The 27637-nt window shown below is 40.4% G+C and overlaps 2 protein-coding genes and 1 long non-coding RNA gene across 3 annotated transcripts; 1 reads left to right on the top strand and 2 right to left on the bottom strand.

The window, feature by feature from the left end:
• On the bottom strand, positions 1-17374 carry phc3b (polyhomeotic homolog 3b). Its single transcript, XM_088071668.1, is given in 13 exon segments — positions 1-820; positions 2990-3269; positions 5415-5535; positions 5740-5851; positions 6575-6740; positions 8303-8694; positions 9036-10178; positions 11533-11737; positions 14013-14114; positions 14441-14593; positions 16764-17181; positions 17183-17264; positions 17267-17374. Coding segments are annotated over 13 exon segments (3423 nt in total). The 5' UTR covers positions 17361-17374; the 3' UTR covers positions 1-665.
• Positions 6664-26318, top strand: LOC121938018 (uncharacterized). The gene is made up of 7 exons (XM_088071669.1): positions 6664-6755; positions 8305-8347; positions 18898-22207; positions 24105-24163; positions 24258-24341; positions 24444-24520; positions 25310-26318. Exons 3-7 carry the CDS (start codon positions 21828-21830, stop codon positions 25352-25354), a joined length of 645 nt encoding a protein of 214 aa, XP_087927795.1. The 5' UTR covers positions 6664-6755; positions 8305-8347; positions 18898-21827; the 3' UTR covers positions 25355-26318.
• LOC148186100 (uncharacterized) lies at positions 26165-26584 on the bottom strand. Its single transcript, XR_015775288.1, has 2 exons — positions 26329-26584; positions 26165-26287 (listed from the first exon to the last, which is right to left on the bottom strand). It is a non-coding gene; the product is annotated as an uncharacterized LOC148186100 (long non-coding RNA).
• Between the last annotated feature and the right edge of the window lie 1053 nt (positions 26585-27637).

Genomic DNA, 27637 nt, shown 5'->3' on the forward strand with positions numbered 1-27637 from the left:
TTTGATTAATTATTCATTTATTAAATAATTTCAAGCATGATACCATAAAAATGTGACGATTAAAGACACCAGTCTCTACCCTGATAGTGACTCCTTTTTTTTTAATCCACAGACATGTTTTTGTCCAGAATATAGTGATATAAAACATTAAACTTTCATTAATCACTTACAAAGTCTACGTATTATTTTTTTTTTTTTTTACACACACCGGTTATGTTAGCTACTGGATAGATTTGTCGTTGACGTCACGTTCTAAAAAAACTAAATAGACAAATTTTATATATTAAATGTTCAAAATCCTTCATGAAATAGCTCAAATGTACACTCTCCAGCGGCATGTAAAATGTACACAAAGTTACAAAAATCCCCCCGCTCTCCTGCTACAGTCCGAGGGCCCAAAACGGATGAAATTTCCTCTGGACTCTTCACGCTTCTGTTCCTGTCTCCTAAGGCCACACCTCGATTTATAATCTCATAAATTACCATGAAATCTCTTTTTGTGACTTTTTTCTGTCATCCTTGGTGTCAGCTTTTGTTTGTCGTTAAAAAACTCCGTCTTTTTTCTCCTCGGACGTCTTCTATTCCTGTTTTCCAGCATCTTTGTAGTCACTTTTCACGCCCCTTTGTTTTCCTCGGCATCAGTCTGATTTTTCTCTTTTTCTCTCTCATTGGTTTTTCAGTGCGTTGATGTGAGCGCAGATTTTAAGAGCCGGTCCCAGTTTGATGTTCATGCTGGTCATCAGGTGGTCCTCGGTCAGCAGCAGCAGAGCCTGCCCGTCGATCTCCTGCAGGCGGAAAGCCTCGGCCACGTCGCCGCAGCCTGAAACACAAAGATGACGTAAGATGACCTTTTAAAATTGCAAAAAATTTGTAGATTTAGAGAACGATTTTTAAAAAGATAGGGAAAACTTTAAAGGAAATTATTATTATTATAATTATTATTTAACATTTTTATCACATTTTCCAGGTCATTTTTCTTTCTTTTTTTAAAAAAATATTTTTCCAAGTAATTTTCTTCTTTCATGTACAATTTCTTGCTATTTTTTTCAGTCATTTCTTGCAAAAGCAAAGAGAAAAAAGCAGTGAGCAACACGGCAAGAAATGTCTTATAAATTGCAAGAAATTAGTAGATTAGTAGAAAACTGCCAAAAAAACAAGGAAAAAAAAGCATTCAAAGAGCTATGTTTCTAATTATCAAAATTATATATTAAAATTTATTTTTACAAAATTATTATAATTTTTTTAAAGGTCATTTTATTTTTCATTTTTCTGTGTTTTTTAATGCTATTTTTAGTTGTTTTTTTTTTTAATTTCTTGGTAAATTCTTCTTAAAGTGCTTATCGCCTCCTTCCCATGTTTTTGAAATAAAAAAAGCCGATTTGCCCAGATTTCAAAGGGTTAATCAGCTTTGCGTCCGAATGTGCAGATATTGACAGATTTGAGTTTTTCTTCCAGATGTTTGGTGGTGATGTCACTCAGGCTGACAGCTGGGTGGTTTTTGCACGTCACCTCAGTCAGCGGTTAATTTCTGCGTTTTGCGAAACACTTAATTGGCTGAAGCTGCGAACGAGCCTCCGTCATCTGCTCACCATTAACACGCTGCGAGCGTCTCTATAAATCAAACCGACACGTTTAACCGACGCTGGCGGTTCACACGGCGTCGCTCCACATGTGAGTATTTACACGTTTATTTATACTGAGACGCATCCATCAGACAGAGACAGGGGGACACTTTTGACTGTCTTTGTCTGGGGGACACTTTTGACTGTCTTTGTCTGGGGGACACTCGACTGTCTTTGTCTGGGGGACACTTATGAAAAATGACAGGAGGCCAGCGGCCAATCACAGCCCCATACATGTTTCTTGGACTTCAGGATGTTTCTCAGATTTTACAACATTTCTTGGATTTTAGGGCATTTTAGGGATTTTTCAAGGATTTTAGGATGTTTCTAGATTTTAAAACATTTCAAGGATTTGAGAACAATTTTAGGACTTTTCCAGGATTTCAGAACGTTTCTAGGATTGCAGGGTTTTTAGATCTTTTGTAGGATTTTAGGACATTTCTCTCATTTTTAGACATTTCTTGATTTTCGGGGATGTCTGGGGTTTTAGGAAGTTTCTAGACTTTTCGGACTTTTCAAGGATTTTAGGATGTTTCTAGATTTTAAAACATTTCTAGAATTTGAGAACGATTTTAGCACTTTTCTAGGATTTTAGGGTTTTTCTACAATTTTAGGGTATATCTAGAATTTTTGAACATTTGTAGGATTTTAGGACATTTCTCTGATTATCAGACATTTCTTGCATTTTAGGGCATGTCTGGGGTTTTAGGAAATTTCTAGACTTTTAGGACATTTCTAGGATTTTAGGGTGATTTTAGGACATTTCTCGGATTTCAGAACATGTCAAGGGTTTTAGGAAGTTTCTAGACTTTTAGGACTTCTCAAGGATTTCAGGATGTTTCTAGATTTTAAAACATTTCTAGAATTTAACAACGATTTTAGGACTTTTCTCAGATTTCAGAACGATTTTAAAGTTTTTCTACAATTTTAGGGTATATCTAGAATTTTTAAACGTTTGTAGGATTTTAGGACATTTCTCTGATTTTCAGACATTTCTAGGACTTTGGGATGTTTTTTGGATTTTAGGACACTTTTAGGTTTTTTAGACGTTTCTGGGATTTTTGGACATTTCTAGGATCACAGGGCATTTTCTTGAATTTTGCGACTTTTCTTGAGATTTTAGGACATTAGTGTCTTATTTAAGTCCTCTGTCGGGGGTGTGGGGGATCCTCCTCTGGCTCAAGCTCTATTTTGATGCTTTTTTTTTGCACTCTGACGTCTTATGGAGACTAAAAGTACTGAAACAATTCACAGTGTCAGTCACTTTATTTTTTTGGGGAACCGTAAAACGGTTGGGGGGCCACCGAGCACCCTGTCAGGGGCCAGATTTGTCCCACTGGCCACATGTTGAGCATCACTGAGGTTACCTGGCAGCGTGTGAATGAAGGCAGTTACTTCCTCCACACTCCACTGGGACGGCGCCGGTTTGAACGTGGTTGTGGGCGTGGAGGTGGTCAGCGCCGGTGCGGACGCCCTCCTCGCTCTCCGCGCCGCCCTGCGCTCCATCCTGGCTGTCATGGCAACAGCAGGATCCTCCTCCCCGCCATCTTCATCCTCCTCCTCCCCTCCTCCCTCCATGTCCTCCTCCTCCTCCGCGGGCGCTGCCTTCTCCTTCCCCTCCTTCTCTCGCCTCCAGAGGTCGCGAGGCTGCAAGAGGTCGAGAGGAGACGACAGGTGAGGTCATCGGTGACACTTTAACCTTTAACTCTGGCGCCTGGATCGACAGCTGCTCTTTTTCACGAGCATTTAAACACTGCGATGAGCAACTGATGGCAAGAAATTAGGTAAAGGTGATAAAAAAATCCAATTTAAAGAGAGAGAGAGGGAGTTTTTAAAATTAAGTTTTATTCTATTTTATATATTTTTTAAAACTTTTTTAAAAAAATATATATATTTTTAAAACTATTTCAAACTTATTTTGTGCTAATTTTGAGTCATTTCTTGATAAGCTGCTTCCTCACGTTTTTTTAAAGAATTTAAGCCAAATTATTTAAATGGTACACTGATAGTTAATCAAAAAACATTAAATCCGAACTTAAAATAGAGATATTTGCTCAAAATCACTTTTTTAATTTGTCTCTTTTAAAAAATATGTTTTCTTTTTTCTGTAACAGAATTCGTCTGGTTTGATTTTTTATTATAATGCTACCTCTATTTTATTTTATTTTTTATTTATATTTTTTTGCAGCATCATTTCCACTATTGCTGGTAATATCCATCTTTTTTCTTTGTGTATTTATTTCTTAATTTTTTCTGTATAGTTTTCTCATGTTAAATAAAGTTTTAAAAAAATGGCTGCAAGGCCTCAAAACATCCCTCCAAACTCCATTTCCCATAAGCCACTGCTGCTTGTGAAGGCCTGTGTGAGAGGCCTGAGATGTGATTTGTGTGTTTTGGTGAATTTGAGACAGTTTGGAGCGAGCTGAGCGAGCAGGTGGACAGCAGAGACGTGGATTAAACTGCAGGAGACGTTTGAGGACTTTCTGTGGACGTTTTGGGAGCTTTTACTTTGAAAAAAAGGAAGCTAATGTGAGCCGAAGACAAACTGCAAACTTTCTACAGCCGACTTTCCTCAACAGGTGAGTGTTTGACCATCAGGGATACAAGTTAACACGAGACAAACACGACAACATGCTAAACTTTTACACGTTTGCATGTCAGCATTTTAAAATCCACATAAACAATGCTGCTTCACAAGCTAACTGCTACACTTTTAGTATTTTTTTGTTTAATTTCTCGTTTTGTGGCTTTAAATGGAGATCAGGATTAATGCTGGCGTTATAAAACGGATTTTTTTAAAATTAATAATCAATATAAAATTTAACAAATTGTCCTAAAAATATTTACTGAAGGTCAACTTGTTAGTTTTTTTTGTTTTGTTTTTTTTTATATATGTTTTTTAGCTTTTAAAGTATTTTTGAGGTCCTTCTTTATAGTCAATTATTGTTTCTAAAGTCTATAATAACTTTATACCAGCCTCTTTAATGTGAGCATTTGCAGCTTCTGTCTGTCTGATATCATTTTAAACTAAATATTTATGTGTTTTAAAATATTTGTCGGATAAAATGAGCGACTGCTTTGTATCTTAACCCTTTGATATCTGAGCAAATTGGCTTGATTTCTTTGAAAACAAAAATATTGGCAAAAATGTTAAGACTGACAGATTTTTTTTCAGTTTTCAGCTCTTCATTTGGATCATTAATATTATTATCATTATTGACACAGAATTTTTAAACGGGGGGAAATAAAAAAAATAAAAAAGATAAATATATATTTAAAAAAATATTATAATGATATATTTTATATTTAATTTTTGTATTTATTTTTCCCCCCAGTTTTCAGCTCTTTGTTTCAGTCATTTCTTGTTTTTGTTTTTTTCCCCTCTTATGTATTTATTTATTTATTTTCAGGTCCTGTGACTTTTTTTTACTAATGTCTTGCTAATTTTTGGGTCATGTCTTGTTAAGTTGCTCGTTGCCTTCTCCCCATGTTTTTGGGTTATTACAGATATATATTTAAAATTATGTCACAGAAAAAACATATATATTTTCAGTTTTCGGCTCTTAATTTGAACATGTCTTCTTTTTTTCCCCTCATTTTATTTTTTTCTTATTTTCAGGTATTTTCGTGTGCTTTTTTTAAACTAAATTCTTGCAAATTTTTGGGTCACGTCTGATTGAGTTGCTCATTGCTTTCCATGTTTTTGAAAGAAAACGAAACTTAAACTCCAGGTGTTAGTGCAGTGAGGGATTTTAAAGTGTTTCGGGCTGACGGTTAGTTGAGCGTCCCTACCAGTCTCAGTAACAGAGGCTTCCCGGGGACGGACTCGGCCCTGTTCAGGGCGGGGCGGGGCCTCTCTGACCGGCTGCCTGCACTCAGAGCCCGCAGACGCTTCGTCAGACGGACGTTGAAGCTGCCAGAGACACAAAAAGACAGAGGTGTCGATGTCTCCTCTCACTGCTGCTTTGATTCACACTCATATCTGCAGATCACACCTGTGTGTGTCTGCACAGGCCACACACACCACATCCTGTCACAGAAACACACCGCTGCACAACAGAAATAATGTCTGAAGGTCGCAGCTTCAGCTGCTCGCTGTCTGAGCCGCTGGTCTCACCCGCGTGCACAGGAAGTGGAGCAGAAGCGTTTGGACCGCATGAAGTTGTGCGCGTGGCCTCTTTTCCCACAAAACTGGCAGTGCAGCACCGTCCTGTCCCTGTGAGACGACCCTGAGAGACAGAGAGGGACAAACACGGGCGACTTTCAGAGCCGTTAAAGATGCACATTTATTTCTAGAAATACACAAAGTTACCAGGTGCAAAAGTCTAAACCCTTACCAACTGTTTGTTTTACTTTTCATCCTTCATGTTGTGATAATTGTGTGTGCGTTCACGCATATCTCCTAAATGTAGTCCAGATTGTGTATTTTAGTGTAGTGAATTTCCTGCTCAGCTCCTACAATAAGTCTAAAACACACTGTGGAAACAAATACATAAATAAATAAATATCCATCAATTTGATGATGATCCTTTTGGCTCTGATAAACTGGGATTGTCAATTTTAAAGGTTAACCTAAAAAATGCTGAAAAGCTGAATTTTGCTGCCCTCTCTGGTCAACAGTTTAAACTTGTTTCAGGCCTGAAAGTGTTGAGTGTGATCACAGGTGTGCTCTGTACACCTGTGATCTTACAGTGCCGTCACCGGCTCCCACAGTACACCTGTTCGTCTCTGCAGCAAGGTGAGACGTTTAACCACTGGAGCTCAGCAAAGGCCAGATATTCAGGTGTTTTTAGGTTCGATTTTAAAGACTTTTTAACATTTTGTGGATTTATGAAAAACATATTTATTTATAATGAAGTTGTTTTCATGTCATCTTTTGTTTCTCAGAGCTGAAAACCCCTGAAACAGGATGACGGCTGTGCGGTTTAAAACATCGCTCATGAGAGTCTTACTGTTGGCGGGGTCATCGGTGTCTCCGCCCTCGTCCCCCTCTGACTCCGTGGAGTGCTCTGATTGTTTACTTGTGTCCATCACAGGCAACGCCACGCTCCCATTGGTCCCGTTCACTTCCTCTGGTTTGGTCACCTGCTCTGGAACCAGCAGCGATGAGCGGTTCACCTGCACGACGAAAAGGTACGTAAACACAACAACCTTTGGCTGTACATGATTCTGATTCTTCCATTCTGTGTTATAAGTTATTTTAAGTTTTTGAGTTTTGAGTAATGACCAAAAACATGTTTTTTTCAGGTCACAATGACCTTGCCATCAAATTCTAATCAATTTGTCCTTGAGTCCAAGTAGACGTTTGTGCCAAATTTGAAAAAATTCCTTCAAAGCGTTCTTGAGATACATTGTTTACAAGAGTGCCACAGATGAGGTTACAGTGACCGTGACTTTTGACCTTGGACTATGAAAATTATATACAGTTCATCCTGGAGTCCAAGTGGACGTTTGTGCCAAATTTTTAATTCAAATTTCCTCAAGCATTCTTAAGAAATCATGTTTACGAGAATGAGATGGACGAGGTTACAGTGAACTTGACTTTTGACCACCAAATTCTAATCACTTCATTATTGAGATCATGTGGACGTTTGTGCCAAATTTGAAAAAACAAAACAAAAACATGCCCAGCATTTTTGAGCAATAACGTTCACAAGAATGAAACAAATGCAAGGTAACAGCATCATTGTCCTTTGACCCTAAAATTTTATCATATCATAAGTAAATAAGTTTATCCCTGAGTCAAAGTGGACATTTGTGCCAAATAAAAAAAAAAATCCCTCAAGGCCTTCTTGAGACGCTCACAAGAGTGCAATGGACACAGTGACCTTGACCTTTGACTATCAAATTCTCATCAGTTTATCCTTGAATCCAGGTCGATGTTTGTGCCAAATTTTAAAGAAACTGCATCAATACATTCTTGAGATTGCGTTTATGGGAATGCAACAAATGAGGTCACAGTGACCATGATTTCTGACCACTGATCATCAAATTCTCATCACATTTCTGTCAAGTTCAAGTATACGTTTGTGCCAAATTTGAAGAAATTGCATCAATGCATTCTTGAGATACCAGATTCAGGTCACAGTGACTTTTGACCACCAAATTCCGAGCAGTTCACCAATGAGCCCAGGAGGACGTTTGTGCCAAAAAATTCCCTCAAGGCTTTCCAGAGGTATTGCATTCACAGGAATGCAACACACAAGGTCACACTGACCTGGAATTTCGACCACAAACTATTAACTTTTCATCATTTAGTCCAAGTGGACGTTTGTGCCAGATTTAAAAATACAAATAAAACCTCAATGCATTCTGTGCTATTTCGACTTTTACTAGAATAAAATGGTCACTGTGACATTGACTTTTAACCTTTGACCACCAAATTCTGATCATTTAATTTTCAAGTCCAAGTGGACGTTTGTGCCAGATTTAAAGAAAATCCCTCAAAGCTTTTTTTGAGATATCCGTAAATGAGAGTGGGCTGAACGGATGACCCGAAAACATGAAAAAAGGAGACCTACATTAGTATTTTAGGTCTGAATTCAATTTAGATAAATTCAGAATTTCTGTAGAATTTACGGGTTTAAACTGTGATGTTAAACAAATACTGCGTGTTCTTAGTCTGTGTGTGTGTGTGTGTGTGTGTGTGTGTGTGTGTGTGTGTGTGTGTGTGTCCGTACAGGAAACGGTTGGAGCCCCTCCTGGATGACGAATCCCTCCACCAGGTGAGTCAGAACCTGTCGGCCCTCAGGCCACGCCCTCGGCTCCCAGGGGCTGCTCAGCGATTGGCCGAAGCTCTCCGACTCGTCTCCCGATTGGCCGAGGGGCTCCGGCTCCGTTTCAGCCTCGGCCGGCTGCGGCGACTCGGCCGGCTGCGGCAACTCGGCCGGCTGCGGCGACTCGGCCAGCTGCGGCGACTCGCCAAGCGTTTTGTTGTCGGCTTTCTCCGTCTGTGATAGGCTGAGGTCGGTGGGGAGGGCGGTCTGAGCGGGGAGGAGCGGGGGAGGGTTTTCTGCCGAGGGGGTGATGAAGGGCGAGGAGGGGGGAGACTGGGAGGAGAGGCTGGACAACGCTGGGGGACGAAACACAGCGACCGGTTAATTTTGTCAGATACACACATGATGTCCACAACACTTTGCGTCTAAGTTTTTGTCAGCAGTTTGTGTTTGTCTCCTTAATGTGCAATATCTTTAAAATTAAAAATAAATAAAAACGCAAGTTGGTGAGAAATATTCAAGAAATTGTAAAATTGAAATTGAAAGTTGTGGAAAGTTTTTGAAATTTCGTCATGAACGTGTGTGTGTGGGAACCCTGGAATCTGGTGTGTGTGTGTGTGTGTGTGTGTGTGTGTGTGTGTGTGTGTGTGAGTGAGTGTGTGTGTGTGTGTGAGAGTGAGTGTGTGTGTGAAGCTACCTGACTGGTTGTCGGACTGCGTCGACATGTTCTCACAGAAGTCCTCCTGGCCGACCGGCTGCAGCTCCCGCTGAGACTCTGGGAGCCTCTGACTGTGGACAGAGACCTCCGGGACTGGAGCTGGGACTGGGACACTTACCGGGACACTTACTGGGACAGTTAGTGGGACAGTTACTGGGACAGTGAGTGGGACAGTTACTGGGACAGTGAGTGGGGCTGGAGCTGGAATGAGACCCAGGACGGGTTTGGGCTCCAGGCTGGAGTCTTTGCCAGGTGCGGGGACAGGGTCTGTGTTCTGGTTCTGGTGGAGAATCTGACTGGTCAGGCTCTCAGACTGGTCCATGGCGGTCTCTCCTTCCTCCTCCTCCTCCTCCATCCTCTCCTCCTCGCCTCTGTCTGCCCTCTGACCCTCCTCTGTCACCTCCATCTCCTCCTCTCTGCCTGTTTGCGCCTCCTGCTCCCTCTCAGGAGGGAGTCTGTGTTTCTCCTCGTTCACTTTCTCTCTTTGGTCGTCTCTGTCCCCCCTCCCGTCCTTACTCCCCTCCTCTCTGCCTCCCTGTCTCCCCCCTCGTCCTCTGTCCCGCTGCTCCTCGCTCTCCTTCCCGTCTCCTTTCTGCGTCAGAGTTTGAGGACCGGCCTGACTCGGAGGGGACGCTGGGCTCAGGAGGGACGGAGGCGAGGGCAGAGGGGAGGAGTTTTTTGGCAGCGAAGGGTTCAGAGGAGGAGGGAGCGCGTCTTCGCCGCTCAACGTCCTCTTTGATTGGCCGGGCAGCTCGGGCGACTCCACGGCAGGAGGCTGCACGGCGTGGGTGTACGTGCAAGGTTGCGTCTGGCGTCCCGAGGAGAGGGCGATGATTTGCAGCTGCCGGGCTGCAGACGGCGAGCGCTCGAAGTGCGAGGAGGCAGACATGGCGTTGGTCGCGGGTAACGAGCCATGCTGTGATTGGCCGGGCCCCAGCATGGCTTGAGTTAACGGGCAGCTCTTGAGTCCGGCCAGCGGTCTGCTGATGGGGGAGGCCTGGCCGGCGGGGGCGGCAGCGATCGGTTGGAGGGTTGAGGTTTGCCGTGGCGACGCCGCTCTGTGGCCGTTTGGAGAGTGAAGTCTGGGTCTGAGGGGGACGGCTCGGACCGGAGAGTACAGAGCTGAGAGACGGAGAGAAAAAGAGTCAACCAGTGAAGAAACACTGACACACTGTGGTCAAAAAGAAAGTGTTTTACTCAAGGATTTTCGTTTTATTTTTAATTTTCAACTTTTCATTTTAAATTTTCAACTTTTAATTTTTTAATTTTCAACTTTTAATTTTTTAATTTTCAACTTTTAATTTTCAACTTTTAATTCCTAATTTCTATATAGAAATTTTTAATTTTTTAATTTCTAATTTTATTTTAATTGTTTTTACTTTATTCTTCAGCTATCAGAGGTAAATATTTTACATTTACCTCTCTACATTTATCTGATGGCTATTACACAGTAAACTAAGTTACCTGACAGTAAATGAAATAAGTAAATTAACTTTGTCAGTTAGCAATTTTTAATAACATTAAATAATATAAGCTGCTTGCATTAATACTAATGATCAAATGTTACAATATATAAAAACTAACAATGCCTGGCCTGAGGACGCTTCTAGGATCTTAGGACATTTTTTAGGGTTTTAAGACGTTTCTAGAATTTTTGGACGTTTCTTGGATTTTAGGACATTTTTCAGATTTTACAATGTTTCTTTGATTTTAAGACATTTACAGAATTTTAGGGCGTTTCTAAAATTTCAGGATATTTCTAGGATTTTAGGACATTAGTGTCTCAGCTGTGTCCTCTGTCGGGGGTGTGGGGGATCCTCCGCTGGCACTTTTTTTCTTAAACAAGCTCTATTTTGATGCTGTTTTATGCACTCTGACACCTTGTGGACACTAAAAGTACAAAAACAAATGTGAATCTTTTTATTTTTATTGTTGCCACACAGCACCCTCTCAGTGGGCAGATTTGGCCTTTATCATGCTGGACCCTGTTTGTAAAATGTTTAGTGTCTGAGCGACTAATAGAGAGGACAGTTTTTAGACGCTGCGTCAGTATTTGGAGAGAGTGCTGCAGCTGGCAGCGGTTAAACTGGCAGTAAAATAATCCCCGAGAGGAACTGTGCACTGACAGTTCAGGTGCACAAAAAGCGTGTTTGTCGCTGACAGGCTCAGATTGTTATTTTATGTGTCGGACAACATTATGGAAAAGATCCTACGCTGTTTGTTTACATATCTCTGCTTTGCTGTGTTTGTCAGTGTCTTGCTGTGAAAGACCTGCAGGGGAGAAACTCTGATTCAGCACATTGGCATCTCGTCCTGTAACGTTATTCGTGCCTGTCGCTTCATGCTTTTTTCCCAGAGGTTGTTTTTATGAGAATGTTTCTCGGTTCAAAAGAACTAGAAAAGCCAGGAAGTAAAACAGGAGCGATGATAAACGGTGATGATCACACCCAGAGTCAGTCTCACTCTGGGGACCTACTTGGAGGAGGGACGGACAGGTGGCGGTTGGGCGTGGTCGAGGTCTCCGTTGCCGTGCTGCTGGGCTGCGGTCGCGGCCTAAGAGGGGGGAAGAGGGGGGCGTGAGGGGGAGAGAGGGGCGGGGCCGAGGAGGGGGGCTTCAGGCGGAGGGAGGGCGGGATGGTGAGAGCCCCGGGGGGAGGAGGCCTCAGGGTGAGACTCTGGAGCTGCAGAGGAGAGACGCAGAGACAGATCAGTTAGATCCCCAAAACATCACTTTTTTCTTCTAAATCAAGGTTTAAACAGACGGATCCCAAAATAAATTACACTCATTATTCTCTCAGGCTAAAAACATATTTCATTTTTAAGCTTTTAGTAGGTTTAATGCTTAACGGGTCAAACTTTTATTATTCTCAGTATTTTTAGTATCTACAACAGAGGATTAAATAAAAAAAATCTTCAATTTCAAAAATGAAGTCATAACATTACACATTTGGCAAAATTTTGAGAAAAAAAAGTCATTACAAGAATAAAGTCAAAATTTCAAGATAAAAGTCACATAACATTATGAGAATGCAAAAAGGTCATAAAATTACAGGAATAAAGTAGTAATTTTAGGGAAAATCTGTTATTATAAATATTAAATCAAAATTTCAATAAAGTTGTGATGTTACAAGAATAAAAAGTAATAATATTACAAGAATAACATTGTAATTTTAAGAAAAACTTGAATTGTTACATTAAAAAATGTCATAATTTAGCAAAAAAATATATTACGTAATGCATCATTTCTCATAATTTTGAGAAATGACGCATTACTAAAATAAAATACAATTTTCAAAGAAAAACTCATAATACGAGAATAAAGTCATAATATTACAAGAAAGAGACGTGATTTTGAGAAACAAAAACTCATTATACAAGCATCAAGTCAAAATTTCAAGCAGGTAGTCAAAATATTATGACAATAAAATTGTAATTTCGAGAATTAACTCATATTACAAGAATAAAGTACAAATTTAATCAGAATAAAATTTAAGATTATATTATAGCACATATTCTCAAACTCTAAGATTTTTTTTCTGTCCCCAATCCTCTGTTGTAATTATCCACTTTTTAATAATAATAATTATAATGATAATAATAATTATTATAATAATAATAATAATAATAATAATACAGACGTATCTTCTTTTAGCTGTAATATTATATTATCTTTTTATATATTAAATACTTTCTGGTTTGGTCATGCACGTTGAGTCTTGGCCTGTTATAGGTGTTAAAAAAATAAACTTGACTTGACTTGAACCTTTCCCGCAATCAGCAGCCGTCCAATCAGAGCGTAGCGGCTGTTACCGGGCAGAGCAGGTTTGTCAGGCTGCAGAGCTGCAGTCGCAGACGGCCAGCTACACCCAGTTTTGAGGACTGTGTTTTTTGGTTTTTTTGCATTTTCAAACCAAAACCCGGAAGTGAAAAGTGTCAGGACCGAATTTATCTGTGTGTTTTTCTTCTCTGCTGGAAGCTGCAATCATAAACACGTCCGACTAAGGACCAAAAACTGACAAGCCGGCCGGTCGTCATCGTTTGTTCAAGTGCAATTTTTTGGCTGAAATTCGGGGACGTGAGGCAACACGACGGTCGGCCTCCGTCTCTGCTAGTTCTCTAACGTGTTTTTTTGTGTCTGTGCCTTATCTCTCCTCCAGAGAGGAAATAACGAATCTCTGAAGCAAAAGTTTGACATTTCAGATTGAAGAAAACAAATTCATACAGAAGATAAATTCTGGCAAAGCTGGAAAAATCCAGTTGTTTTAAATAAGAAGCTCCTTTTTTTCAGACCACTTGTTTAACCCCTTGAAACCTGAGCATATTGGTTAGATTAGATAAAAATTAGTGAAAAATATAAGAAAAAATTACCTGAAAATAAGCAATAAGCAAAATTATATAAAAATAAATATATAAAATAAATAAATATCATAAATATAGTTTTCAGGACACTGTTCTCTATTAAAAAAAATATCTAATAACCTCCCCATTAATCTGTGCTTGTGTGTCTGTGTATGAAAATGATGGAAAGAAGGCACTGAGCAAATTTACAAGAGATGGCCAAAAATTAGGTAAAAATTATTTTTAAAAAAAGAAAAGACAGAAAATGACCTGACAATAATAAATAATATATATAATAAATAAGCAAACGCACACAAAACAAAACAAAACGAGGTAATGGTGTTAGTAATGTTTTATATGTAAGAAATTATAATTTTTTTTTCTTAGGTTTCAGAGGTTTTAAAGGCGTGCGAAAGGCGTCTGCGCAAGATGTCGATCCAGGTGTTAAAAAAGGGTTAAAAAATAATAAATTTTAATGCCGTCTTTTATCTTTGTAAACTGCTGATGTGCAGCGCCACAACAAAAAGCCTGACAGTCATGCAGCAGCAACTAACAGGTGGGGCTCAGCCAAACAGTCGACATGCAAACACCACAGGGGGGATTTCCTCGGCTGCTCACCTGAGCGGAGGCGGGGTTAGAGGAAGGAGGAGAGGAGGAGGAAGAGGAGGAGGAGGAGGAGGAAGAGGACAGGGCAGGTCGCATAGCAGATGTAAGAATCAGCTGCAGGAGGAAAAGGAGAGGAAACAGGAGGAAATAAAAAGAGGAATATTATTTCACTATGCACCAGTGTGCAGATGCCGCTGTGTGTGTTTTTCTGTTTTTCTGCTCTGTTCATCAAACTTTACGCTTTAACAGAAGACGTGAAACACGTTTCCAAGTGTCCGGCGTTTACTACTTCACCTGAATGTATCGTCACTCTGATATTTGCACTTTCCGTTACTATCTCATTTTAATACTGGTCATCTTTTCTGCAGCTGCACTCTGCTGTACGTACAACTGTGTGTGTGTGTGTGTGTGTGTGTGTGTGTGTGTGTGTGTGTGTTTACCATCTGAGCTCTGAGCAGCACCTGGTCTTGGCCAGACCCTTTGAGACCTTTCCCCAGGAGCAATGTCTGCTGGGAAACCCTCTGCCTGACGGGGGAAGAGCTCTGATTGGCTCGCACAAGACCAGGTGTGCCCACAGGATGAGCCTGGGACACCTGGAACAAAGAGAGGAGGAGAGGAGAGGAGAGGAGGAGAGGAGGAGGGGAGGATGGGAGAGAGGAGGAGAGAGAGGAGAGGAGGGAAGAGGGGAGGAGAGGAGGAGGGGAGCAAATCAGGAGGAGATTTAGAGCGAGAACGTCTTGGTACATTTCCTAAATGAAAGACAGTGGTGTGTGTATGTGTGTGTGTGTGTGTGTGTGTGTTATTACAAGACTCAAACAGACAATGTCACAGTGACCTTGACCTTTCACCACCAAATTCTAACCAGTTTGTGGACGTTTGTGCCAAATTTGACAGAATTCCCTCCAGATGTTCTTGAGCTATTGTGTTAATGTAAATGAGACAGATGCAAGGCCACAGTGACCTTGATCTTTGACCTCCAAATCAGTTCCTTGCTGAGTCCAAGTGGACGTTTGTGCCAAATTTGAGAAACCTTCCTCAAGGTGTTCTAGATATATCGTGTTCACAAAATCAGACAGGCGAGGTCACAGTGACCTTTCACCTGTGACAACCAAAACCAAATTAGTTCAAAAACGTGCCAAATTTAAAGAAGCTTTCTTGGGATATTGTGGCACGGACGGACAACCCAAAAACAAAATGCCGGCGTTGAGGCATAAAAACCTTGTAAAGGAATGAAAAGCACCAGTTTTAATCTTAAACAGCACTTAAATAACTTTATCTGCCAGTAAAATGATCATAATTTCTATTTCAGTGGCGGTAAAACACATAGCAACGCCGGTACACCTGTGTGTGTGTGTGTGTGTGTGTGTGTATTCATGTGGCTGAGGCGGCTCACAGTTCAGCTAAATGTTTATTCACAAAGCAAACAAAGCGAGACACGTGTAACCTGAGGATGTCAAACGAATGAAAGCAAACACAGAGGAAACTGTAACCTCCAACAGTCAGTCAAACACGGACGTAGACTTTATCGTGACAATAATTTATTTGTTTGACATGAGCTAATACGCCCTTATTTTAAACGTAATTATCAAACGTAGTATCTCCGAAAACTCTGACGCGCTTTTTAAGATGCTTTATCGGCCGTCACGTGTTTGTTTACGCTCTGAAAAGTCAGCAGTGAGCAGGATTAAGGTTCAGATAATCTGAATCAGGAGTACTTTTTAAGATTTGTTTCTTGGATTTTAGTACATTTCTAAGATTTAACACGTTTCAGGATTTTAGGGCGTTTGTTGGATTTTAGGATGTTTCTAGGATTTTGAGACATTTCTCTGATTTTAGGACATTTTGAGGATTTGGGGAAATTTCTAGAATTTTAGGACTCTTCTTGGATTTTAAGATGTTTCTACGATTTTAGGACTTTTCAAGGTTTTTTAGGACCTTTCTATGATTTTAGGACATTTTGAGGATTTGGGGACATTTCTAGAATTTTAGGACATTTCTAGGATGTTAGGACATTTTTAAGATTTTAGGACATTTCTAGGTTGTTAGGACATTTTTGGATTTTAAGATGTTTCTTGGATCTTAGGACATTTCTAGGATGTTGGGACAATTGTAAGATTTTAGGACATTCTAAGATTTTAAGACACATCTAGGATTTTTAGAGCATTTTGAGAATTTTGGGACATTTCTAGAATTTTAGGACACTTGGATTTCAAGGGTTTTGGGACATTTAAGGATGTTTCTAAGATTTCAGAACATTTCTAGTATTTTAGATAGTTTCCCTGATTTTTGTATGATTTAAGGATTTTAGGACGCTTTTCAGATTTTAGGACGTTTCTAGAATTTTAGGACATTTCTTGGACTACGATGTCTCCAGGGTTTTTGGACAATTTGGGAATTTTAGGACGTCTTGTATTTTTTTACATTTCTAAGAGTTTATGATGCCTCTATCATTTTAAGACTTTTCTAGGATTTTTGGACATTTCTGAGATTTTACGATCTTTCTAGGATTTTAGGACATTAGGGTCTTATCTAGGACCTCTGTTGGGGGTGTGGGGGATCCTCTATTGGCTCTTTTTGACTAACAAGCTCTATTTTGATGTTGTCTTCTGCACTCTGGCTCTGGACACTAAAACTATAAAAACAATTCACAATGTGAATCACTTTATTTTAATTGTGACTTGATTTGGCCTGCGAGCCGTAGGTTGAGTATCACTTTTATAAAGTGAAATGTGGTGTAGTTGGACGGAGGTCAGTGCGAGTTACCTGTCTGCCAGGTGGACTGGCTGGTGTGTGGAAGGGCGTGATCGGTGTGGAGGTCGGCGTGGATACCGGCCGTGTGTTCCCGTTGGTCAGGCTGGCGGAGGCCTTGGTTGACGGGGTGGTGCTGCTGTGCGTTGCAGAAGCGGAAGAAGAAGAAGAAGAGAGGAGGGGCGAGGTGGTGCTGGCTGCAGAGGAAGAGGAGGAAGAAGAGGTTTGTGTGGTGGGAGATGTTTTGGAGACGCCCGTCGGCGAGGGGAGGATCGGGCGAGAGTACGTGCGGAGGGCGGGGGTGGCAGTGGAGGTGAGTTTCGGGGGAGCGGGGACGAGGATGTGGGGAGAGGCGGCGCCGGCTGTAGTTGCTGCCACCTTGGGGACGTGGGCTGCGGAGATGGAGGGCGCGGGGGTGAGAGGGGAGGAGGGAGGAGGTGGTGGGCGTCAGCGTGGGGGCAGGGGAGTCCAGGAGCATGGGGTTGGGGGTGAGGCGAGGGGGTGGGGTTGTGGGGTGGAGGAGTCGGACGTGGCGGTGGACGTCTGAGGGCTGGTTCCATTGGTGGCCTCGCCGTGCTCCGATTGGCTCTGACGAAGCAGCTCCCGCTCCATCCTTCAACACTTCTGCACACTGTAAGACACAAAACACACACAGTAAATTATTATTTTGCCTGTATGCTGTGTGTCTCCGGTTATGTTGAATCTGCAGCTCCTCTCTGCTTCACAAAGATTTACTCTGAGTTTTTTAGAAAATTGTTATTCAGTTCTTTCCACACCTCTGTTCTGGTTCTGGTTCAAAAAGCCCAGCCCAGTCGCAGTATGTAACATCTGCACCTTTCATACGATATCTCCGTATTGGCTTAGTAAACAAGCTGAGACCACAGTTAATGACCACAGAGACACTCAAAAAGACTACAGCGGGATGCAAAATTGCTTTAAAGCGATGAAAACAATACAAAAATACACAATATGATTACAAGAAGACACAAAATATTCTTTCCAAGAAACTGAAAATGACTACAAAGGGATGCAAAATTTCAACCACAAAATGTCTCAAAATGACTACAGTGGGACAATATTCCTTCAAAGAGACAGAAAGCAACTACAGAGAGATTCAAAATGACTACAAAAACACGAAAGACAAACACAAAGACACTCAAAACAACAACAGTGAGACAAAAAGCACCCACAAGGATGCTCAAAGGGGATGCAAAATTGCTTCAGAGAGATAGAAAGCACTTAGAGACTCAAAACGACGAAAGAGAAGTAAAGAAAGCTGGACTTTGTCTCTGCAAAATCAACAGAAAAATGAAGTTTTGGAGCCCCCCCCGCAGAAGGAGGGCCACCTTTTATCACTACACTGTAATTTACTGAAGCTAGGGTGCACGCACATAACAGCGGGTGCAAAATCCCACCAGTCTGGTTTAAGTGGGGTCCCAGTCTGCAAGCCTGAACTCTGCTAACATCCCCACGCGGACAGGTGCCGCTCCACGCGCAGCGGGCAGATGCTGACATCTGGCCCGCAGCCTGTTAACTGTTGCCAGCGTCACTTTCTTTGACTCCCGCAGACGACGCTGCGATAACAGAAATGAGTCACCGCGGTGACAGTTAGGCCAGAGATCATGCATGTGACTATCAAAAAAAAAAGAAAAAAAGATGGAGACAGGCCTTCACAGTGGAGAAGTCTCACGATAATAACATTTTTTGGGAAACGTCCGCGCTCTGCGTAAAGCGCTCCGGTCACCTACCCCCTGAGATCGGCGTCGTCCTGCAGCTTATTCCCGCTGTCGTCCATCCGAAAGTGGCCGCATGTTTGTGAAGTGTGTTGCTGCTGTGTGCTGAGCGGGTCCGGGCTGTTTTAGCAGGGTCGACAGGCTGAAATGGGCGTGTGTGAGGCTTCACTTCCTCGTCTGACAGCGCAGGGGCCGCTGCGAAGTGCGCGTCACCCTCCGCGAGACAATAATTTGAGCAGCCTCACCTCTGCTTTTCTGCCTTCAGCCGCTGCTCAGAGGCCAAAACGCAAAGTTGCACTGCAGACAGGCCCGTTTATCATGTGCACGGGCTTGTGTGTGTGTGTGTGTGTGTGTGTGTGTGTGTGTGTGTGTGTGTGTGTGTGTGTGTGTGTGTGTGTGTGTCGCACTTTGATTAGGATTTCATCACATCCCGGGGCTTTTTCCCGCGGAGCAGTCCGTGAATCCGGCAGCCAGAGGGGATTATGGTGCCCGCCGTCCTCCGGTGAACCGCCGCCGTCACACCTGCCGGGTCTGCGGTGGGAATCAGCCCGGCTCGGGGCCACCGTGTAGCGGCTGCGAGGGGCCTGGTTAGTCCGCTGCTGGAGAAGTGCAATGGAAGGCAGTTTGTAGAGAGCGACGGAGGCGAGACAGCACCACTCAGAGCTCAGGAGGACCGCGGAGACTCCGAGCGTGCAGCAGGCTGCACACTGAAGGACGCACAGCAGCAGTACAAGTACCTCCGCACAAAATACTCCAGTACCATGCACTACTGCGTTAGTAAAAGTGCACACAGGCCGGGTCTGTGCACGGGCACGGGGGGAGCAGTGACCCCCCAAAAATGCTCCTCCTTCCCCCTTAACACCAAACATCTTTAGCCGCCAGATATCTCACTTCGAGGATACTCAGTTTGTCCATATATGTTTGTGGCATTTTAGGACGTTCCTCGGATTTTAGGAAGTAGCTCCGATTTTAGGATATTTCTTGGACTTTGGGACATTTCGAGGATTTTAGTAAATTTCTAAGATTTAAGGACATTTCTTGTATTTTAGGACATTTCCAGCATTTTAGGACGTTCCTCAGATTTTAGGACTTTCTTAGACTTTGGGACATTTCTAAGATTTAAGGATGTTGCTTGTATTTTAGGACATTTCTAAGATTTTAGGACGTTCCTCAGATTTTAGGAAATTTCTTGGACTTTAGAATATTTCTAGGATTTTAGTACATTTCTAAGATTTAAGGAAATTTCTTGTATTTTAGGACATTTTTAGGATTTTAGGACATTTCCAGCATTTTAGGATGTTCCTCAGATTTTAGGACATTTCTTGGACTTTGGGACATTTCTAAGATTTAAGGACGTTGCTTGTATTTTAGGACATTTCTAAGATTTTAGGACGTTCCTCAGATTTTAGGAAATTTCTTGGACTTTAGAATATTTCTAGGATTTTAGTACATTTCTCAGATTGTTGGACATTTCTAGGATTTTAGAACATTTCTAAGAGTAAAGGACATTCCTTGTATTTTAGGACATTTCTAGCATTTTAGGACATTCCTCAGATTTTAGGACATTTCTTGGACATCAGGATATTTCTAGGATTTAAGGACGTTTCTTGGATTTTAGGATGTTTCTCTGATTTTAGGACATTTCTATAATTTTTAGGACATCTCAGATTTTAGGACATTTCTAGGATTTAAGAACATTAGAAGGATTTTAGGATATGTCTAGGATTTTAAGACATTTAGGATTTAAGGACATTTATAGGATTTGAGGACATTTCTTTGATTTTAGGATATTTCCAGGATTTTAGGACATATCTTGGATTTAAGGACATTTCTAGGATTTTAGGACATTAAGAATATTTCTAGGATTTTAGGGTATTTCTAGGATTTTAGGACGTTTCTCTGGTTTTAGGACATTTAGGACGTTTCTCTGGTTCTTGGATTTTAGGACGTTTCTCAGATGTTAGGACATTTCTCGGCCTTTAGGACATGTCTAGGATTTTAGGCAGGATTTGAGGACGTCTTGTGGATTTTAGTACCTGTTTAGTTGTGTACATAGCTTCCAAACATCACAAACAAAAACCTGAGAGCTTAAATCTCTTCTTCGGGTAATTTTAGCGTTGCTTCCTTTTTATTGTAACTTTGAACAATAAAACATAAAGTTTATTATAGTTTGTTTTCGCGTGCTTGCAAAATAAAGTAAATACCCAGGTATATTTAGTCACATATTCTGTGTTGCAGCCTATAATCTGGTTGTATGTGGTCACGTGAGCTGTGCAGAGTCGCGTGTCAGTAATCGGATGAGCCTCGTCGTTGGCACAGTGGACACAGTGGACTTGGCTCAGCGCGCCTCGGACACCCACCGACAACAAAATACTCTGCTGCGTCACCGACTTAAACCTGCAGCTGCGTCAAAACACCACAGACAGGCAGCACCTCACCGGAAACCAGCCCGCACCGCCTTCACAATAAAATGTAGAAAGGCAACCGCTCAATCGACTAAAACTCACTGAAGGCAGAGAAATAATGGCATAAAACACGTGAGTCATGTTGAGTCGGTTCATAGCTTAATCATTCTGCATGTTTAAACGTATGGTGTCATGAATGTTTGCTTTTATGCTGCACTATATATATATTTATAGCTGCTGTGTGTGTCAGAGGCAAAAAAACCCCGTAAAACATTAGAAATTGTCTGAATAACTGATGTAGCCTAAATGTCAATGGACTATATTAAATAGCTAAATAAATAGATAAACAAGTAAATATTTGGATAAAAACATTTGAAATGTTAATGGACTATTTGGGCTGCAGCTAACAATGATTTTGATAATCAGTTAATATTACAAACATTTTCTTGATCGATCATTTGGTCAAAAATATGTTACAAAACAGCTGAAATTATTTCATAAAGCACTTGTTAGAATTTGGAGGCTCTTGCACACCTTCAAATATGTGCAGACAGGTGTGTAGGAGGAAGGCAAAAATAAAAGAAATGTCCCGCATAATATCCTAGAACTTGCAATAAACTTTGTTAAGTTTAAATAAACAATTTTGAATAAATTTTTAAAAAAAAAAACAACAACAACAAAAAAAACCCCAAATACACGGATGGCCATACTGAGTTTTACTCATCTACTTGGCCTATATATTTATATTTTTAGTCTTTTATTGTGAAAGTTCGCTCCAGAACTTCCACGCTGATCTGTGAGTCTTGGCGCTTCAGTTGCTAGGGTGAGAGCTCCATAGCAACCGCACCACTGAGAGGAAAAGTTGAGATTTTTGTATTTTTATCTGAAGGATGCAGAAGATGAAGTTTATTTTCCTTAAAGACGGATCTTTCACATAAAAAATGCCAGCAACAAAAGTGATAAAGCCAGAACCGGTGGAGGCGACGGGAAAGACCCCGGAGAGACCTAAACCGGTGAAGGTACGGACGGTTACCGGAGCGCAAAGTGAGCTCAGAGTGCCCGCTGTGCGTAAAAGCCGCGCGTCGAGCTGCCCGAGGTGTCCGCCGCGGGGCCGCTGTGAGCGGCGCGCCGGCGCGCAGGGAGCCGCTGTCCAGAGGAGCAGCGAGAGGAGGACCAGGTCCAGCTCCACGCACCCCAGGGCCGACCAGGACCACCGGACCGCGATCCACGCTGCTGTGAATCCGAAGTGCCGGGACACGACGAGCAGCTCTCTGAGGGAGCAGAGGGGGGTCCGGACCGAGACGAGCCGCGCGAGCCAGAGGTGAGACAGCAGACAGGTGTGCAGAGCAGGATGAAGAACCTGAGAGCCACACTTTTATAAAAGTACAGATATCTTATCAGAAAATGATTGAGGTTAAAGTCATTTTAAGATTTTGTTACTAAGTTACAGTGGCGTTTTTAGCGTATTTGGCGCCCCGGACGAGCCCCCCCCCCCCCAAAAAAAGCTGCAAAAAATGACATAAATCTAATTTACATTGTGCTAATTTGCCTTCAGTACTGGTACTGTGTTTAACAACCAAATAAATCAATAAATGATAATAAGTTAAATAAAAATTTGCAACAAAAAATCCTACAAATTAACTTAATCAAAAGTCAATGTGATAATGTAAATTAATAATAAGACCAAATTAAAGTAATTTTAGAATATTAATACTAAGCAGTGGCAGTTCTAGCATATTTGGTGCCCCAGATGAGCCCCCACCCCCCAAAACACCTGCAAAAAAAAATCAATAAACAACCTCTCCAACAATAACATTATATGATAATTTGCTTTAGCAATGTGTTTCTAATAATTCAATAATCTAAATAAAACTTGCCAAAAAAAAATAAAAATGAAGTTACGGAACAAAAGTTCCTATGCGATAATTTAAGATAATAATTAAAAGTACAAATTTATTTTATAATTTTATAAAATGATGGGCATGCATCGATGTTAGTCCAGAGTGAAAAGACACAAAAATCAAATATTTAAATATATAAAATATTTTCAGTCTGATTTCACGCTGACGGGCTCCTTCAGCACCTTTAGGGAGCGTTTGCTTTCAGGTAAACTCTGAAGTATCGACGTCCTGCTGCCGCCTGCAGCCATCTGTCGCTGTGGATTAATCCCACACGCTTTACCTCCCACCGACATGACAGACCTGCAGGTGAGCTGCAGCCAGGAGCCACGAGTACTGGAGTACTCTCAACTGTAGTACACCATGTGATAATCAGGTTTTTGCAACAATTTATTTGGGAAACGTAACATGCAACATCGTTTTAACCTCCGTTCATCTGTGCTCCTGAGAGTGAGCTTCGTTTCTGTGGAGCATCTACTGACGCAACGAGGTTCAGAAAATTCCAGCATCGTTTCCAAAATCTCGTTCTGTTATTCCTTAAACAGTTCACTGTTTAATACACGCTACATGGAGAATAAAGTAGTAAAAAATGGTGAAGAAATCGCTGAGTGAAAGCCAAAAAGACACGACCATGGACGGGCCGAGCGTGATGTTTTGACGACGTGTTTTTGTGTGCAACGCACCACAAGGGGTTAAAAAAGTAGCCGTTAGTGGTTAGTGGCTTTTTTTTTTTCAAAATAGAAGAAAATCTGTCATAAATGTCCAAAAATTGGGAAAACAGTAAGCGGGTTTCCGTCACAGATTTGAGCAATATTTTTTAAAATGTCAATAAAACGCAATTGTGAGCTGACTGTTTCCACTGAGTGATGTTGTGCAACTTCTCTAACATCCCAGTAACCATGGCGACGGATGTTCATAACATCAGCAGCTTTATTTCTATTGCAGCCACCAAACTAGCCGTCATTATTTCCAATCCAAGGCCACGTAGGCGTGTTATGGAGCCGTGATGGAAAGGCAAGTCCCTTATACGTGGGAGCGGCCACGTACGAGGGATTTCTGGGAGATGTAGTCCACGATTTCACAGAGGAATTGTGGATTTAAAACTTTCTCAGAGTTATGTGATGCAATAACAGCTCTTGTAGCTCCTGCTGCATCATGAGGGAGCCAGTTCCTACTGACGAGCACATAGACACAGCATCATGTGACCTAGAAAAGACTAAAAAGTGTTTCCACTGCAGTTTTGCTAAATATGGCTTTTTGGAGTCACCTGAAACATCCCCTCGTGTGTATTATTATTCACGTGTGTTTTTTGTGTTTCAGTCACAAAGCTTTCACCATCATCCCGCCGAACCCAAAGAGAAGAAGAGAGATCCAGAGAAGTGAGTCGTCATGATCACGTGGTGTGTGAATCAGATTGATATCGCTGCTTTTTTTGTGTTGAATTAATTATGTGACGTGTGATTGGTGGAGCAGAGGCGGAGGCGGAGCTTGCCGCTTTAGAGGAGCTTCGGCTGAGCAGAGCGATGGCGTACGTCTCCATCAACCCCAGCAGTGTTGGTGAGGAAGAGTTCTCATGTTTAATATTTGTGTTGTTTTACGTGAATCTGATCTGACTGTACGTGTGTGTGTGTGTGTGTGTGTGTGTGTGTGTGTTTACAGGTGGCTGTATGAGTCTGGAGGAAGTGCGCTTGAAGCAGCAGCAGGAAATGATGCAAGCCAAGAGGAAACCCAAAGTGGTCAGACATCTTTCTGCTCACTTACATTCATTTTTAAAAATATTTTTAACATTTTAAATGTTTCAAACATTTCAAGTGTAAAAAAAATGAATAAAAATGACGAGTGCACAACAAGCATTTATTATAGCCACAGTCATTCAGATATTTTTAACAGTTAAGTTAGTTTAGTTTATTTTTTTCACAAAAAATATATAAATGTATATATATATATATATATATATATATAACAGAAGCAGACATACATCTATTTGTTTTATTGGAGCTTTTTTTCCACATTATTTTAAGGAATTTTATAGTTTTAAAGCCCTGATGAGCTTAATTGTACTGACCTAAAGGCACAAGAATTAAGAATTAATATAAATCAGAATTAATATCAAAACATAATTAAAGTACCAAAAGTAAAAGTATTTGAATGCAGAATGATGCATAGTAGTACGAGATATTGCATTTATGTTTTCTTCTCCTTCATGTTAGATAAAGTTCATTTTAATCACTTTATATATTTTGCTTGGTAGTTTAATCTGTGATAATATATAATGTTTCATTTTCTGCTAATGTTGTTCATTCAAAATTTGGATCTATAAAGTAACGGGTGAAATTATGTAGTTTAGTAAAGTAATATATCCTTCAGAAATGTAGTCAAATAGAGTAAAAAGTAGCAAAATATGGAAAGGCTGAAGTATTTGAGTAAATGTGCTGAGTTAGTTTCCACCTCTGAACAAATATTACTGTAACAAGCACACTTTTTTTAAAAAATAATTAAAAATCGAGTGTTTTTCCTTGTTTCAGATGAAGAAGCAGGTGACGGAGCAAACATCGGTCCTGAACTGCTGAGCGTCACTCCTCCGCCCGTCTCTGCCGGCAGCTCCCAAAACACGTGGTTTCAAATATTTCTATACAAAGTGAAGTATATATTTACATTATTTGTACACAGAGCATGATGTATCTATAGCTTTAGTAATACTATATGTTTTCTACATAGTTTTTTAGTATGTCATACATTGTGTATTTTGTATATAAAATGTATCTCATATACAAAGCATACAAATTTCAGAAAAAAACAACATCATTTCAGCTCTTATTTTCTCACTGACCACTTTGAATATCTGGACTTTTTATTTTTCATAAACTGGCAACCGAAATGTTTTTTATTTTTATTTTTGAATTAATGTTTGGAGGCATTGCTAATGCACCGATAAACAAAGCCATTACTTAAATCTTACAAAGCCTTATTATCAGAAAGTGAAACCCTCGTTTGATTTCAGAATTAATTTGAGACTTTAACCCTTTGAAACCTGCATCAACATCACTTTATTTGTGCTGCGTTCAAACGCCTTTCACAAGCTATTTAACCCTTTAAAAACAAGGCAATGACCGACTTGGCAAGACACGTCCCACAAATTGTAAAAAATTAGTCAAAGCTGACAAAAAAAATAAAACTTTTGTTTCTACAAAGGGAGGAGAATTTTTAGAAAGTAAGATAACAAACTAATAAATAAAATAAAGGAAAAAATGCCAGTAATATAGCCACAATATTAAGAATAATTATTATTTTATATGTTACTGAACAAATAAGTAAACATATATTATTTTAAATTTTCATTACTTTTACAAACCATTTTCCTTTTTGTTTATGGCTTAGGGTTTTACTTTTCTATTGCTGTTTTTTGTTTGTGCTCTTTTTTTTTATTTTTAGGCATTTTTCTTGTAACCTTTTACTAATTTCTTGCTCATTTTTGAGCCATGTCTTGTTAAATTGCCCATTGCCTTTCCCCCGTGTTTTTTTTTTTTTTTAAAATAACATAAACCAACTTCCTCTGGTTTCAAAGGGTTAAAGAGATATATATTTAATTATAACCTTAACTCATAATGTTATTTAACCCCTTGGACAGATTTAGATTAAGTTGTCTGTTTTGAGATGTTTGTCTGTTAGATTTCTGTTTCATGGACTCCACACTTCCAGAAATGATATTCTGTTTACTTTAGATCAGAAAAACAATAAATTTGATTCACGTCAGTGGCGTCTGACATCATGTCTGTGGTTGAAGTTTTTGGAGGCTTCTGCAGCTGTTGGTGGGGCTCGTGGGAAATGTTTCGCACCATTTAAAAAACCGAAAAAGAGCAGATTTGCAGCGGCTGAAAATGTATTCAGACATTTAACTTTTTTCCCAACCCTGGTGTGTGTTTGGTGATGCTCAGGAGCCCGCTGGCCCCGCCCTGTCTCACAAACAAACAAACAAAAACATTGGTAGCTATGGGGGGAAATTAAAATATATATATATACACACACACACACACACACACACAAATGTTTACTTACTATATCAAACATAGCTTGTAGATAAATACATATCTATGTGTTTGATATAATAACTATGTAAACAAAACAAAAACAACAGTAACATCAAGTAAGAAAACAACAACAAAGGACGGAGGGGGATTAAAACTGATTTTCTTTACTTTTTCGAATACTTTTGAGTTTTGTGGTTGTTTTTCTAGTTTTTTAATTTTGAGTTTTAGGGGTGGAGTTTTTTTCTTTTCACTAATAATTGTAAGGTTTTGGCATGTTTTGGTTATTTATATATCTATAAATAAATTTTTAAGATAAAATACAACATGGCAACATTTAAAAACAAAATATACAAGTAATAAAATAAAACGGCAGGATCAATACTTTCATGTTATTCATACAACATTTGTTGGCCAAGAAGGACATAAAAACATATTTCTGCTTACCTTTAATAATATTTGTCAGCTTCTCCAGCCCAAAACGTGATGGTGGTCCTACATTTTTCCAACATATTGCAGTAATTTTTTTTGCATGGAGAAGTCCAAATCAATCATTTTTTGTTTGTCTTATTGTTCTGTTAAAGTCCTTGTGGTATTTTCCAAGTATACAAATTTTTAGCCTCAGTGGAATATTAATGCGTGATAAACATTTAACAACATTTATTATCATTATCATTATTATTATTATTATTATGACATTTCAGAAGTGACCCTCTCTGCTCTGGTGTTGGTCCTCATCAGTGACAGTGTTGTGTGTTTGTGTGATTGTGTCACCCGCCAGCAGAGGTCGTTTCCTGCCTGTTGCAGAGGCGCGGAAGGCGCGCGCAG

The sequence above is a fragment of the Plectropomus leopardus genome, chromosome 21, assembly GCF_026936395.1.
Source record: "Plectropomus leopardus strain MGB_pleo_1.0 chromosome 21, ASM2693639v1, whole genome shotgun sequence".
Taxonomy (NCBI): Eukaryota; Metazoa; Chordata; class Actinopteri; order Perciformes; family Serranidae; genus Plectropomus; species Plectropomus leopardus.